Consider the following 17,116-nt stretch of genomic DNA (forward strand, 5'->3'; position numbering starts at 1 on the left):
GTCCCGGGCTTGAGCTCATGGCCTGAGCACTGTACTTGGACTTTCTCAAGGCTAGAGCTCTGCCACTTGAGCCTCAGCACCACTCCTGGCTTTTTTCTGTGTATGTGGTACCGAGGAGTCGAACCTGGGTCCTCGAACATGCTAGGCAAGCACTCTACCACTAGGCCAAACTCCTGGCCCCAAGTAATGCACTTTCTTTCTCTCTCTTTTTTTTTTTTGCTAGTCCTGGGCTTGAGCTCAGGGCCTGAGCCCTGTCCTTGGGATTTCTCAAGGCTAAAGCTCTACCACTTGAGCCTCAGTACCACTTCCAGCTTTTTTCTGTGTATGTATACTGAGGAATCGAACCCGGGGCTTCGTGCATCGTAGGCAGGCACTCTACCACTAGGCCAACTCCCAGCCCAGTGATGCATTTTCTATCTGGTGAATATAATGTAACCCTTCTATTAATTACAATAAAAATATATGGAAAAAAAAAGAACTTGAGCTAATCTGATGAAAGGAAGCTGATGACTGGAAGCTTGCTAGATACAACATCTATTGAATCAAAAGGTTAATTTATCCCCAAATGAATATACTTATCAGTAGTTTTTTGTTCTGGTGATTTCAATTTCAATATTGCAAAAGAATGAATAGGAATGTAATATATGTTTAAGCATTTATTGGAATACTTTAAATGTTCAACAATAGAGGAGTCATTAAGACAAACCACTAGAAAAATAGCAATATAGATATAATTATATGTGCATTTTGATGGTTTCATTATAAAGTATTAGCAAAAATGTTCTCAGGATGGGTAGAAATATAGATATTGTGACCTGTTTCATGTTTGTGTTCTTGAAGAGCTTCTGCTTTTTAAAACAGAGAATTAGGCCCGGGAGTTTAGCCTAATGATAGAGTGCTTGCCTAGCATCCACAAAGATCTGGGTTCCATACCCTGGTACCACATACACAGAAAAAGCCAGAAGTGGTGCTGTGGCTCAAGTGGTAGAGCACTAACCTCGAGAAAGCCCAAGGACAGTGCTCAGGCCCTGAGATTAAGCCAGGACTCACAATATATACATACATACATACATACATACATACATACATACATACACACACAGAGAATTGAACTAAAGAACTAAAGAGAAATTAAAAAACAATTTTAAAAAAGTTAATGCAAAACTGTAGGATTTTGAGAGAATTTAGCTTTTATTTGGTCTTATCTTCAAGTACATCATTCCATATACCTGCATCATAACATGTTTTAAGATGCACATTGAAAAGAATTGAAAAAGTAGCCTGTAACTTGAATAGTGTACAACTCACCACTGTGAGAAAGATTTGAGTAGTGCCTTTCAAGCTGTAGATTATAACCTATGAAATATATCTATAGTTGTGGCTAGATTTTAAAACTGAAGTCAAATGTGGGTCATAAGGAACCAGCTGACAGATTCAGAACCCAGGGTGCTGGAGGAAAGCAACTTTTCTGCAAATTTCTGGAATTCTTACAAAGGTGACATTTTCTAGTTTTAGTTTCATCAACTCAATAGCATTTATAAGATACGGAAGACCACAGCTCCTTTCTTTTCTTTTCCAGTGGAGATTATCTTTTGTGGAATAGTTTAGAGAATCTACGTATCTAATGAAGGAACTTGTACTCTTTCATTCTAAAAAGAAGAACAGTCAAAATAAAAAAAAACTCACAGCATGTTACAAAAGTACAATTATTCAAAATCAGCTTCCTGAGAACTACTTTATGAAATAAGTTTTCTATTTTTAATTAGTTTGGAATTTTACATTAGTCATCATAAATCTGTACAATTTTCATCTAGTTCATTACTAAGTTATGATTGCATATTATAACACATGTAATGTTTCCTTTATGTTGACTAATTGACTACACTCTTCTTTTTACTGGAACTTTTGAGGAGTTCTTGTGCTTACTTTCTTCGTGAACAAATACCATTTGAATACAGTCACTAGAAAAGACCAGTTTATTATAGCCTATGGGGGACTGTGAGGCGCAATTTGCTTTTCTCTTGTTTTCTTGCTCCCTGAATTTTGCCGAAAGAAGCTCTTCATTGCTGCAACCACAGTTGTTATTTTCTTAACTGTTTTCGTGCAGGTAAACAAATCATGGAAACAGTACAATTTGGTCTATTTTGGGGGCTGCTTTTCTTCCCTTTACCACATTGTATTTATTTTTCAAGGAACATATATAAATTATACAAAATGAAGGTTTCATGGTGACATCATACACACATATACATAGGTAGATAAATAGATAGGTAACTCCATTTTTATCTGTCCTCCATTATTTCTGGCTTTTTTCTATGTATGTGGTACCAAGGAATCGAACCTGGGTTTTCATGCATGCTAGGCAAGCACTTTAACGACTAGGCCAAACTCCCAGCCCCCATCCATTATTACCTTTCATATCCATCATCTACTATTACCCTCTACTCCTGGGCCTTTCTTCTTTCCCAATAGTGCCTCCTTTTATTATTGTCTTCTCTCAAAAAATCTATATTAATCATATAAAAGAAGGCATATTATATGTTTATTAATTTTTGTCAAAGTTAGCCTGAACTGTGATTCTCTTTATTGTGCTTTCCTTTGGCACTGTTGGGACAGATGGGTATCACCACACCAACCATTGTTTGAGATGGATCATTGTGAATTTTTATTCTTTGACTAACCTCAAAGGAAATTCCTCTCTCTTCTTCCAAACAGCTAGGATTATAGGAGTGAGACAACAGACCTGGATTTTCCTTGATATTTTGTTGTTGTTGTTGTTTGTGAGGCTTGAACTCTGGGTCTGAGTGCTGTCACTGATCTCTTCAGCTAAAGGCTAGTGCTCTACTTCTTGAACCACAGCATCACTTCTGGTTTTCTAGTGATTAATTGGAGATAACAGTGTCACAGACTTTTGTGCTTGGGCTGGATGTAAACCATAATCCTCAGATCTCAGCCTCCAGAATAGCTAGGATTATAGGCATGAGCCCCCAGTCCTCAGATTTCTTTGATTTTTTTTTTTAAGCCTCAAGTGGTGCAGTGGTAGTCTTGAGGTAAAGAGCTCAGGGACAACACCCAGGCCCAGAGATCAAGCCCCACAAATGACAAAAAATACAGACTTGTCTTGTTCAGTAGTGATCTTTAAAACAATACTGAAAAATATTGAATTTTACCAATTGCCTTCTTGTTCAGATGATAATGTTTTTTTCCAATTATTTTGCTTTTGTATACTGTGTATGTTGATTTGTATATATTGACTTTCATTTTTTTGCCAGTCCTGGGACTTGAACTCAGAGCCTGAGTGCTCTCCTTGGGCTTTCTCAAGGGTAGAGCTCTACCACTTGAGCCATAACACCATTTCTGGCTTTTTTTCTATGTGTGTGGTACCGAGGAATCAAACCTGGGTCTTCATACATGCTAGGCAAGCACTCTACCACAAGGCCAAACTCCTGGCCCTGACTTTCATTTCTAATCGAAGCAATGAATCTTATCTGACCACAGTGCTGTTGGATTTGTCATTTCTGAATTTGTTGAAGAAAGTACTTTTACAACTATTTTCATGTTTATATGGTCATATATAACTGAAGTTTTTTGTTATTGTTAATTCAGTTTCTCTACTTGATATTGCTCTGTTCAGCATTTCTGTTTGTTCATGATTCAATCTTGATATGACCTATGTGTCCATGAATTTATCTGGTTCTTTTAATTTATCAATTTTGGTAGCATACACTTGTTTATAATAATTTTGTATTTCTGTGGTGATAGTTATATCTTATTTATTTGAGTATACTCTCCTTTTCTTAGTCTAAAAATTTGCTAATTTTATTTATGTTTTGAAAAAAATGTTGTTTGATGTTTTCTTTTTCATCTTTATCTTATGTTTTTGTTTTGATTTGTTTTGATTGTATTCTTGTTGTTTATCACTATATACTTAAGATGAAAAGATTAGTGGTATCTGATATGTCAATGCTTTTTGTTTTTGGAGTTTTTTTCTATAAAATTTCTTCTTTGGTACTGCATTTGCAGTATCTCCTAGGTTTGAGTATAATATGCCTTCAATTTCACTGTTTTCAAGAAATTTCTTTATTTATTGACTTCTTTGATCCATTGGTTGTTCATGTACATGTTGTTTAATTTCTATGTATTTGTAGAATTTCCAAACTTTTCTTGTAGTTAGAAAAATTACTGAAAATGATTTTAAGGGTTTTTTGGTGGTATTTCGAGTTTGAACTCAGGGCTTTATGTTTGCTACGCAAGTGCTCTATAACTAGGGAACCCCCTAAGCTACTTTTCACTGATTTTCTTTGATCCTGTAGTCACTTTGATTTCAGCCCTGGATGATATTCTGGTACAGGTTTACCTGTGATTGTTGATGTCTTGTCACTGTTTTATCTCTAATGAATAACCCATGCCCAAGTTTGTCTCAAATATGTTTTTGTTGTATGGTTCAGAAAGAAACCACACAGAACCTGGAAAGCTCAATCTGGTTCCATAAGAGTCTCTCTTGGGTCGTGGTATCTAGACCTAAGCCACAGTTACTGGCCTGTGCTCAGACACCTTACTGCTCTCCCTGGCTCTCTGCCAAGTCACTAAGGGTGGGTCATCTTTAGACTCCTAGACCACACTTAGAACCCATCAAACTTTGTCATACTCTAAGTACACACACCAGCAAAACCAAAGTAACGCTGGGTTATGTTCAAGATCCACTCTTGTATGGACTGCCAGTTGTCAAAGTGGTAACACTGACACAGAAACATTGCAATGAGGTAGAGATGGTGCTTGCCTAAACAGAAGTCTAGGATAGAACATGTGTCTTTTCCTTGGCAGTGGAGTTTCTCCAGAAGCTCTGTCTGCAACCAGGCCAAAAGGTAAGTTTTAAGGTCTGTTCAGTGTTAAGTTTGGCAAGCTTAATAATAAGATCCAGAGTTCAATTTGTACTCATGGCCTAAGTATGGATAGCTTTGGTGAAGGCAATCCACTGGCTTCCTAGAACAACTTTTTTCTTTTTTTTTGTGGTCTTCATCTCAAGGACCTGGGTACTGCCCCCAAGCTCTTTTTTTTGCCTGCCAGTCCTGGAGTATGAACTCTGGGCCTGAGCACTGTCCTTGGGTTTTCCTCAAGGTTAGTGCTCTACTCCTTGAGCCACAGTTCCTCTTCCTATTTTCTAGTGCTTAATTGGAGATAAGAGTCTCATGGACTTCCTTCCAGGACTGACTTCAGGGGGCAATCCTCAGATCTAGTCTCCTGAGTAGATAGCATTACAGGTATGAGCCACTTGCACCCTGCCTTAGGATGATATTAAGCTGAATAGTTTCTGAGTTTGGCAGAAACAATACCTGAGTCTTATCTCCTGGGGGCACATGAGCCTGTTTGGTATGGAGGATAGTCTGTGAGCCTGGACTGCTAATACTTCTACTGCCAGACTTTGGAGGCCACATAGCAGTATCTCACTTAGCAAGGCTTATGCTAAAATGATTTGTCCCTTAGTCTTACTGTTGCAGGGATTTATAGTATCCACGATGAGGGGCACATGCACACACACACACACACAAACACTTAGAATGCTATGGAATTATATGGAACAAAATATGAATTTGTCCTAGGGATAGAGGTGTCTGCTTGCTGCTGGAGCCACAGTGGAGACTCAGCTGTAAGTTCTGCTCTCCGTTCCAGCTCTGTGCTGAGTCTGGCTATAGTGGAGTTAGTACCATGTCAATTGTAAGCCCTAAACTTAATTCCTAATTTTTTCTTCTCAAAGTAGGTGTCTCTTCCTCTTGTGCTGTATTGCATAACGTAGACAGAGAGATAATATGTCCAACTCCATCATTTTGGTTTCTATAATGCATGGATCTTTTCAGTCTAATTCAAGTAGGCACTATGTTCTTTCACCCAGATTCCTTAGTTGTAGGGTAGGTACTTTGATGTGTGAGTTGCTATACAACTTGGTGTGTCTCTTTGAAGATAATTGCTATAAGATCTTACTCAACATATGTCTTGCTCCATCTCTCCAATTTATCATATTTGTTTACTTATTAGGTACTGGAGTTTGAGCCCAGGGCTTAATACTTGCTAGATAAGTATTCTGTCACTTGAGCCAATCCCTCAGCTGTTGAAAAAGGTATATTGTGAATAAACTTTGTAATTTTTGCTCAGGGCCTGAGCACTGTCCTTGGAATTTTTCTCAAGGCCTGAGCTCTACTATTTGAGCCATAGAACCACTTTCAGCTTTTTTCTATGTATGTGGTACTAAGGAATTGAACCCCGGCCTTCGTGAATGCTAGGCAAGCACTCTACTAGTAGACCAAACTCCCAGGATGAAGTTATTTTTTTAATGCAAGTTTAACTGACCTTCAGTTTAATGTATTTAGTAGTAAAATACTGCCTAAAATTTCAAGATGCAAAGGTAGTATAAAGAATTCCAATTTCTGTAGCTCTAGAAATTCTCAATATCTCTGATGGTAATTTATTTGGAAACTTAATATACTTTTAAAATTTTGTCCATTGTCCTACAGAGATTTTTTTTATCATTTTTTATTTTAAATTCCCATATTACTTCAAAGAATGCTATTATGCATTTTAAAATACTAATCAGAGTGTTTTAGTGGTGAGAAGATTAATTCGAGTCTACTTTAGAGAATTTTTCACGTTATTGTACTGCCATCTAGTGGCAAAGTATTTATTTATAGGTTTCATTTGGTTTAAGATTTATGACCCACCAGCAGTGCAGTAGAGTTTCTCTTCATATTCTTGCCAACATTTGTCATTGTCTGAGGTCAGAATATTGACCATTCTGATTGGGGTAAGGTGTCATCTGAGCGTTATTTTAATTTGCATTTCCTTTATGAGCATGGACAATGAATGTTTTCTTATAAGTTTCTTTGCCATTTTAACCTCTTCTTTTGATAGGTCTGTGTTCAGTTTGCTTGTCCATTTAGTGAGTGGTTTGTTGTGCTTGGGGGGATTAGTTTCTTGAGTACCCTGCAGATATTGGATATATTTATTTACCCTTCTGTGTTTTTTATTGTAATTAATAGAAGGGTTACATTATATTCGCCAGATAGAAGGTGCATTACTTAACAATCATTGCTACCCCTTCTCATGTTTTTGTCCTCCTTTCTCTCTCCCACCCCCTCCCCTCATCTTGTTTTCCCTCCTTCCCTATCCTATTTCAAATAAGCAAATAAACATAATACTATATTAGATATTGGATATTAAGCATTTGTCTGATTTATTATTGGTAAATATCTTTTCCCAATTGGTTGGCTGTCTTTCTACTTTAGTAGTTATGTCTTTGCCTGTGCAGAAAATTTATTTTTAGGTAGTCCCATTTGTCCAGCCTCTCCAATCTGTTGTGACCCTGGGCCTCTGTTCAAGAAGTTTTTGCCTGTGCCTGTGAGTTCCAGTGTCTCTCTTCCTCTGTCGTGTAGAAGTTTCAGAGCCTCAGGTCTGATACTGAGATCTTTGATCCATTTGGAGTTAATGTTTGTACATGGCAACAAGATGGGATCAATTTTTAGCTTTCTGCATGCGGCAGTCCATTTTTTGCCAGCACCAATAATTGAATAGGCTGTGTTTGTTCCACCGTACATCTTTGGCTCTTTTGTCAAATACAAGTTGACTAGAGGTATGCGGTTTTATTTCTAGATTTTCTATTCTGTTCTATTTATCTTCTGGTCTATTTTTGTGCCAATACCATGCTGTTTTTGTTATGATGGCTCTATACTAGAGTTTGAAGTCTGGTATTGTAATACCACATGCATTGCTGTTTTGGCCTAGAATTGCTTTGGCTAATCTAGGTCTTCTCTTGTTCCATATGAACCTTTGGATTATACCTTCTATTTCTCTGAGCAGTTTTCAGTCTTCTTTGTAAATGAATTCTCCTCTACTGAAGATCGAAATGATAGGATTCTCCAGAATTAGGCTGGGAGCATGTGATTCTCCTTTCTTGTTGGGGAACATATTCATTTCCATGGCTTCAAATCCAATATAAATTTGGATGACTCACAAATGTTTATCTCTGATCCATACATTTACTCTGAAATCCACATATTTATATTCAACAATTGCAACACTGGATCTTGTAGGGAAAAAAAGCATAGCTATTATATTATTAAGAGAAACATCTGATCCTCATCTACTCCTTCTTTCTCAGTGAAGGACCCTGACATTCAACAGCTAAGTAGAGCCACATATGTAGGATTAATCTTTGGTTCTTTTCTTGTTCTTAGTTTTCCAGATGTGTGGTTTTTGACACCAGTATTTATCAACTTGAAGAACTGAAGGCTGTGGTGCATGCCTGTAGTTCCACATTATCAGGGGGCAAACCCCAGGAGGATTGCTGTTTGAGATCATCCATTGGCAAAATGTTAGTGAGATCTCTTCCTAACAAATAAGCTAGGAGCCCTGGCTATGATGGTGGAATAGGTTGTCTGGGGCCTACCTTGTCAAAACCATAAGTAACAGGTAAAGCAGAAATGGGTTAGGAATTTAGCTCAACTGGTAGCATTATCTGCCTATTGAGGCTCTGTGCCTAAAGTTTTCCACCAAAGGGTGATTGTGTATGTGTATATGTGTTCAATTCATGTATTTAAATCAAAACCTTCTTTAACTATGCAGACTTATATAATAGTATATTTATGAATATCTTTATTTAATAGTATAATTTTTTGGTTTATTTTACTATATTTAAAATCATTTGCTGGGTGTTAGTGGCTCCCACCTAAGTCCTAGGTCCTCAGGGGGCTGAGAGGATCCCAGTTCAAATCCTGTCTCATCAGGAAAGTCTCTTATCTCTAATGGAGCACTGAAAACCTGGAAGTGGAGCTGTGGCTCAAGGTGGTACAATGTTAGCTTTGAGCACAAAAGCTCAGAAATATTTTTTAAGATCAGTACCAAAAATTGTTAAAAACACATTTGGCCTCTTAAAAAGGTTTGAGGACATGATACAGTGTGTGTGTGTGTGTGTGTGTGTGTGTGTGTGTGTGTGTGTGTGTGTGTGTGTGTGTATGTAGTCCAGATGCTTTTAAACATTTATGTTGATTTTTTTCAATTTATGCACCCAGCCCTTGACACCTCTGACTGTACTGTATGGTGCTAAGTTTGATCACATTACTGCAAACAAATCATCTTGCTCATTCAAATCATGCCAGTTTCAGTTATCATACTTCCTTCTAAGTTTTTCTACTTTGTCTACTTTTGGAAGGACCCTCCTCCTCTACCCCCACTATTGCCACTGCTGCCACCGCCTCCTCCTCCTCCTCCTCTTCCTCCTCTTCTTCCTCTTCCTCCTCTCTTTTTGCTTCTTCATTTTTTTCTTTTTTTGCGAGTCCTAGTACTTGAATTCAGGGCTTGAGTACTGTCTCTGAGTTTCTTTTCCTTCATGTTAACTCTGTATATCACTTGAGCCACAGTGCTACTTCTGGCTTTTTCTGTTTATGTGGTACTGAGGCATCAAACCCAGGGTTTCATGAATGCCAGGAAAGCACTATACCACTAAGCCAGATTCCCAGCTCCTCATCTTCATTTATTTGGACATCATATACTTTTATTTATTATAGCGATGTAATATATCTCAGAAATCAAAAAAATGTTCTGTTTCTAGTATTGTCTTATTTTCTTAAGATTGCTTTGCTTGTTCAAGATTTTTTTCTCGCTTTCATGTTGTCTAAGATTTGTGTGTTTTTCTCTATTTCTATAAAATAGAGAAAAACGGAGATATTGATAGGAAATGTATTAAATATCTATAGATTGCTTTGAGCAATATGAACAAGTAACAGCATTACATCTTTCAATCTGTAAACACCAACTGTTTTCCACTTGTTTGTGCATTCTTCAGTTCCTTTAAACCAAAGGTACCAAGTATTCACTGTGCCAGCATTTCACCTATACGGTTCAGTTTATTCTTTAATATCTCATTTCTTTTTGATACTCTTGCAAATGTAATTATTTATTTTCTATTTTAGATAGGTAGTTATTAGTGTATAGACTTACAAATTGATATTTGTGTGTTGATTTTAAATTTTTAGGTATTCATATTACATGTAGCCATGTAATCATTTTTGATGTTGTTGTAAATATAGTCATAATTCCTTCCTTTGTTTGGCTTCTGAATTTAATGTTATATGATCACATACCATTTTATCCATTCTCTTTTCAGCTAGAGTATGCATTCTTTCTTCTTTCTTCTTTATTGCTCTTCCAAATGGTGCTTCCTTGAAGTTTCTTTTTGAATTAATCCTTGAATGTCATCTTTCATTCTGATTTTTGTCCTAGTAAAAGCCACTGCGATCTCTTTGAAAAACTGCTTTACTTTCATCTCTTGGTAAATGTGGCTTCCTATTGTCCTTTAATTTTCATCTAACACTTAACCTCCTCATAAAGGTGTTCCCAGACCACTCTGCATAAGTGGATCCCCAAATCCCTTTTATCTGGATCACTTTATTCTGAGTTATTTTCTCCACATAGCATGAAAAGTACATGCATTTACATATATCTATCTGCTGTCTGTATATCTGTCTTGTATTGATACCTTCATTATGTATGTGTATCTATCTACCTATTTTATCTGTTTTATTCTCCTTTTCACATTGTGCTATCTCCTTTATTATTAAGTTCCCGGAATACAAAGTATACATATATTGTTTCTTAGTACATGGATCCCATGAAATGTGCAATGAACATTTGTGAAATAAACAAATTTTTAGTTAAAATATTAATATATGCTATTAGTGTTTATCATGGGAAAGTTATAGTGTGTGTGTGTGTGTGTGTGTGTGTGTGTGTGTGTGTGTGTGTGTGAAATCTTGGATCTCATAAAGCCACCATTTAATTAGATTTCTCAATACTCTAGTTATTCAACTGTATGAAATGAGATTTTGTTTCTTGGCCACAGTTTACTTCTTCATTGGAAGAGAATATGACTATCAAATCTGTGAAGTTTCTTGTATATGGAGTGCAACTGATTCTTATTGCTCTGATACCTTTGTTGTTTAGGAGGTGCAAATTGTTCTCTGGTACACTGGGATGACTTAAGTTAGTGAAGATGGAGAGTAGCAGGGATAAGTTTTAAAAGGCAATTACGAAGTCAGACTTTTAAACAACTAAGTCATTAAGCAGAACTGTTTACATTGGGAAGTATTTTACCTACGATATGTATGATTAAATGGATGTGGTTGTATCCCATGAGAGCATTATATGACAATTTTAAAATGTCAGATGAATTTAGTAAATTCTCACAACTTAAATGTCACCTAAAAAGTCAGAATCACACTAAATTACTTATGGAAACCATGTGAATAGGGTGACACTCTGACTTTGTGCAATTCAGATGCATTTAAAAAAATTGCATAGTTCCAGATTGGAAAGGAGCTCTAGAGGTGACATGTTCTTTGAGTATGTTAAACAAACTCGGGGCACAGTAAAGCATTGCTGTCATTTAAAGTACCTTGAAGAGCTAATAAAGGACTGGGCTACCTTCATTTTCTTTTAAGTTTCAACATTAACATTAATGGAAATTATTCACTGTTTCTCATCACGCTTCTGAAATAAGACTCAAGTAGTAACTTTATGCCGTGCTTTTCCAAAATGCTTAGAAAATATCTAAGTAGTGTGAGAGTACATTTCAAAGCCATAGGCATAATGTCTACATTCAGCCGCTTTACTTATCCATATTCTACGTCAGGTTGTTAAACATGGTTGATAACTCTTTTCATTAAAGTTCTTGCTCTCCATGTAAATTCTAAACCAAGTTTCAACTTCTACTCTTACTTTTTTTATTGTGTTTATGTAGTGGATATACAGAGGGGTTACAATTACCTGAATCAGGTACAAATAGTACAGTTCTTTTTGAACCATATCTCCCCTTCGGTTACTGTCTCCCAGTCTTTCCCTCCTGTCCTCACACATAAGATATCCAGCTCAGGGCCAGGAGCATGGCCTAGTGGTAGAGTGCTCCCCAGCATGCACAGAGCCCTGAGTTCGAATCTTCAGTACCACACACAGCAAAAGCAGGAAGTGTTGCTGTGGCTCAAGTGACAGAGTGCTAGCTTTGAGCAAAATGTGTCCAAGGACAGTGCCCAGGCCCTGAGTTCAAGCCTCAGGACTGGCAAAAAAAGATTTCCAGTTCATTTTCCCACATAATGTCTAGTGATTATCACTGTTGTATTTGTCAATCCTTGTTCCACCTTTTTTCATATTTTTATTGTAATTATATTCACCAGATAGAAGGTGCATTACTTCACAAACATTGATACCCTTTCTCATGTTTTGGTTTCCATTTCCCTCTCCCGACCCCTGCCCCTCATCTTTTTCCCCCCTTCCCTATACTATTTCAAATAACCAAATACACAGATATACAATATATCAGATAACAAGGTAAAATACTGTAACAATATGAAATAACCAAGAGACAGCAAAAGAGATGAGAGATAACATAGTACATTAAGGACAACAATAACTCATATGGCTTTTGTTTCTATATCCTGGAGGTCCTTTCGTTTAGCGTCATTCTATATGGCCTTATGTATCTAGGTTTTGTTCTATTGTAAATCTCTGCTAGGAGAGCCCTAGGTTTCTACTGATTATGACAAATGAGGGAAACCATTGAGCCTATGTTCCTATGCGCCATCCCTTGCCCTCCCAAATACAATCAAGACAAAAGGAAAATAATCCCCCCCAAAAAACAAAAAGAGCAACAATGGCAACTAAAGAAATAATCTTGCATCCTTTACTTGGAGTTAATTTCACGGAATATTGTTTTATATGATCATCTACCAGTGGCTATTCAGCCTTTGGCCACCACTTCTGTGTATAACCTCCCTGAGCATTTTTCCAATAGAGGACAAACTAGGCTACAATAAAGCCATGAGCACAACCATGTCTATTTTAGCATTGTTTACCATAACCATGATATTTAATCAACTGAGATGTCCTTCAGTGGACAAAGGGATCAAAGAAAATGTGTGTGTGTGTGTGTGTGTGTGTGTGTGTGTGTGTGTGTGTGTGTGTGTGTGTGTAGGAGTATATACACAATAGAATCCTACTCATCCATCAGAAAGAATGATATTGTACTATATGTAAGGACATAGACAAACCTGGAAAAATTCATATTAAGCTAAGTAAGCCAGAGTCAAAGAAGCACAGGCTGTATGGTTTCCCTCAATTTTGGTAACCCCAATGTGCTTATAAATATACTGAATGACTAAAATAAATAACACTAAGTTATGATAAGTTATATAGGACATTAGTCATCTATTTTTACTTTTAATTCAATAATATTTGATTTAAGAAAGTCAAACTTAGACTGCTTTGGACAATTTTATACTTTGTATTTTTCTCTCTTAGTTTCTATGTATAGTGTGCAAGGACAGCTATAACTAGTGGTTGTTCATTTATTTAATTTTATTGTTAAGATTACATCAAAGTCCATGAACTTGATGTTTCACCTACAATTTTAGACCATGAGAAGACCTTAAAAGCACCATTAAGTGAATATAGAGTAGGTAGCCAGTAAAGATGCTGAATTAAGTATTTAAGACTCAGAATAAATTGTTCACATTGGAACTTTCAAAATGATTTGTCAGCCAAATGTCTTTAGTAAAAATGATGTGTTGAGTAGTATTTATCATCCCAGTCTTTCTCATTGTTCTGAGTTAAGAGTTTCCATCCAAGAGAAGAATCAGGTTTGGTAGAATATGCAATCATGTTTTTGATAGGAGTTATTTGTGAATATTTCTCTCCTCTTAGCTCTTACAGGTCTAATTCAATGAAACATCTGGCTGTATGAACTACATATCAGATTAGAATAAAAAATAATAAATCTTAATAAAAAATAATGGCCAATCAGTGTTCTATACAGTATAATTTTCAGTTCTAACTAGACCACACATTTGCATGACACAGTTCAAAGCACTTTCATTTCTATTTAATTTTTCATTCAAATTGTTGCATTCATAATCCATGATTTTGATGTTTCACCTAAAATAAAGAGCATGAGAAGGCAGGGAAAAGGCTGATATTTGGTTTCTTTAGACTTATGATTCAATTGTTGTGACAATTATAAGACTTGAATACTTTTGAATTTCTCTCATCCATATCAGTAGTAGAATTGGAATATGTATTTTATTTAATTTTTGTGATTGATGCATAATAATTGCACGTTTCTATGTTATGTAATGTGATGTCTTGATTCATGTATACATTGGGTAGTGATTGAATCAGGGAGGTTTAAATAGCCATTACCTTAACATTTTAAAATTATTTCTTTATCTGAAATATATTCAAACCTCTCATTTCTAGGTCTTCCAATATAACACATTATTGTTGGCTATATTTATATTACTGTGCTGCTGTAAACTAGAATATATTCCACCTTACTATGAAACAGTTAGTTTACACCAAAACATGAATGACAAGAAAGGAAACTTGACTTGGTTGGAGGATGGGTACTTGCAAAAGAAGGTGAATGAGATTGAAAGGGGCTGATGTGCTCTATGTATATAAACACATGCATATACACACGCATATATATATGTGTGTGTATGAAAGTAGAAAGATGAAATCTGTTAAAGTAGTTTGGTACCACATACACAGTAAAAGCTGGAAGTAGTGCTGTAGCTCACATGGTAGAATGTTAGTCTTGAGAAAGCTCAAGGACAGTGCCCAGAGCCTGAGTTTAAGCCCCAGAACTGTTAAAAAATTTTTAAAAGAAGGAAGGAGATGGAAAGAGGGAAAATGATAGGGGGGATGAATTTGGTGGGTACATTAGGTGCACGTGTGCAAATAAAACAATGAAATACCTTATTCAATTAGTATATGCTAATGAAATATTTCAAATATTCCTCTGCATAAAAGTTGTTTTCTTCTTCCCTCCCTCCCTCCCTCTCCCCTCTCTTTCTTTCTTGTCATATTTCCTATAAATCTTTCACAGAATTTTCTACCCGATTCAGATCAGAAATTGCGTCTATCATATTTTAAAATACATTTTATAGAAAATTATGTTTTAGCTTTTTTGTCTTTCATGACAATATTTTAAAATATATTTGTATTTGTAGACTATCCTTTGAATTAGACGTTTTGATTATTGCCTTATAAAGAAATTCAGTTACATGGTTTTGTGTGTTTTTATACCAATTCATAGCTTTTTGTAATTTGCTCTCATTCCTATTCTGGGCCTATATACATCCAGATTTCTTTTTTTATTAAAGGATTTATTAACATTGATTTGTACATCATATTTCAAATCACGTGTTTAACAAAAATTATTCAAGAAGGGAATCTCTATATACAATCACTGGCACTTAGATTTTAGAACGTAATTAAACTTAGGCTGAGGGTTTGTAGTTCATATATACATATTAATCTATGTAATAAAACATTATGTCTATAGAGTCATAGATTTTTATGTCTACGTAGTTGTGTTTATATTTCCAATAACTTGTCCGTAGCATTGGGTACACAAATATTGAGTCCTCACTTTTGCACTGTTTGTATCTAATAGCCACATATTAAGGATAGCATGCACCTTTTGTTTCTTTGGTCTTGTCTCACTCAACATGACTCGCTCTAGATTCATTCACTTCCCTGCAAATGCCATTATTCTATCTAGTCTGTTGGCTATGTAGAATTCCATTGTGTGTGTGTGTGTGTGTGTGTGTGTGTGTGTGTGTGTGTGTATCACATTTTCTATATCCATTCATCTGCAGTAGGGCATCTGGGTTGTTTCCATCGCCTGGCTATTGTGAATAGTGCAGAGATAAACATAGCTGAGCAGGTGTCCTTATCATATCTTGAGATATGATGTTCAGGGTAGATGCCCAGGAATGGTTTGGTGGGATCGTAGGGAAGGTCAATTTTTAGTTCTTTAAGAAACTTCCACACTGCTTTCCATAGTGGCTGAACTAGCTTACAATCCCAACAGCAGTGCAGTAGGATTCCTTTTTCTCCACAACCCCACTAGCATCTCTCATTGTGAGTTCAAAACCTGGGCCATTCTTGTTGGGGTAAGGTGGTATCTTAGGGTTGTTTTTATTTGCATTTCCTTTATGACCATGGATGATGAGCATTTTCTCATATGCTTTTCTGCCATTTTAACCTCTTCTTTTGATAATTCTCTCTTTAGTTCCCTTGCTCATTTAGTGATTGGTTTGTTGGGTTTGGGGGGGTATTAGTTTCTTGAGTTCTCTGTAGGTATTGGATATTAAGTAATTGTCTGATGCAGATTTTTTTTATAATTCTCCTATAATGTTACTTATTTCTCCAATAATTTGCTTATATACTGTTATCATTTAATAAAATGTCTTTCTGTTTTCATGGGTACCCACATTTCATTAGGGCCAGTCTCACAGTACATACTTGCAAATACATGGAACTTCCATACTTCTGTGGTTACTACTTGCTTACCATATGTTTGCCATTTCTTGTTGCATTGACCATACACATGTCAAGTTTCACTTTACTTCTAACTACATACTTCTTTTCTAAATGCCTGTTCATTTGTTTCTAAGTCCTCCAAGAGCTGGAACTATGCCTTTTATTTCATTTATTTCTTCAATAGTACCAAAACCAGTTCTTTGATGGATGACTGAATCAGCCATATGATACTGATTAATATGAACTTTTTCTACTTCAAATTGGACGTTTAATAATATTTGATTAGGGATTCTACAAACATCAAAACATACAAATACAGATACTTCCTGCTATGTTAGTCTAAAAAGAAATAGGATAAGCTGTGCACGGTCCAGCTACTCATGAGGCTGAGATCTAAGGATCATGTTTCAAAGTCAGCCTGGGCACTAAAGTCCATGAGACTCTCATCTCCAATTAACCACAAGAAAAGTGGTAGTGTTGCTAGGGCTCAAGGGGTAGGGCGGTAGCCTTGAGCTGAAGAGCTCAAAACAACACCCAGGCCTAGAGTTCAAGTCTCACCACCAAAAAAAAAAAAGAAGTAGGATAAATACTAAATGAGATGAAATATTTTTGAAGGTATTTTTGATGGTTCCTTTATTGGGTTGTAAGCAAGTTTCTCCTATATGATGTATAATTTATATAGATGTTTTGTTTTTCAGTTCTTTGATCACTTGTTGGCTGGCATAGAAGATATATCTGGACACTGGGGACA

At 36.2% G+C, this 17,116-nt stretch overlaps 1 protein-coding gene across 1 annotated transcript in view; it reads left to right on the forward strand.

The window, feature by feature from the left end:
• LOC150041094 (sodium/hydrogen exchanger 2-like) overlaps positions 1–17,116 on the forward strand; it is a 49,005-nt gene that overhangs the window by 22,732 nt on the left and 9,157 nt on the right. Inside the window, 2 exon segments of the mRNA XM_090327128.1 lie at positions 1,911–2,107; positions 8,226–8,362. Of these exon segments, the coding sequence (XP_090183254.1) occupies positions 1,911–2,107; positions 8,226–8,362 (334 nt within the window).

The sequence above is a fragment of the Megascapheus bottae genome, chromosome X (assembly GCF_031878675.1).
Source record: "Megascapheus bottae isolate mThoBot1 chromosome X, mThoBot2.hap1, whole genome shotgun sequence".
Classification (NCBI taxonomy): Eukaryota; Metazoa; Chordata; class Mammalia; order Rodentia; family Geomyidae; genus Megascapheus; species Megascapheus bottae.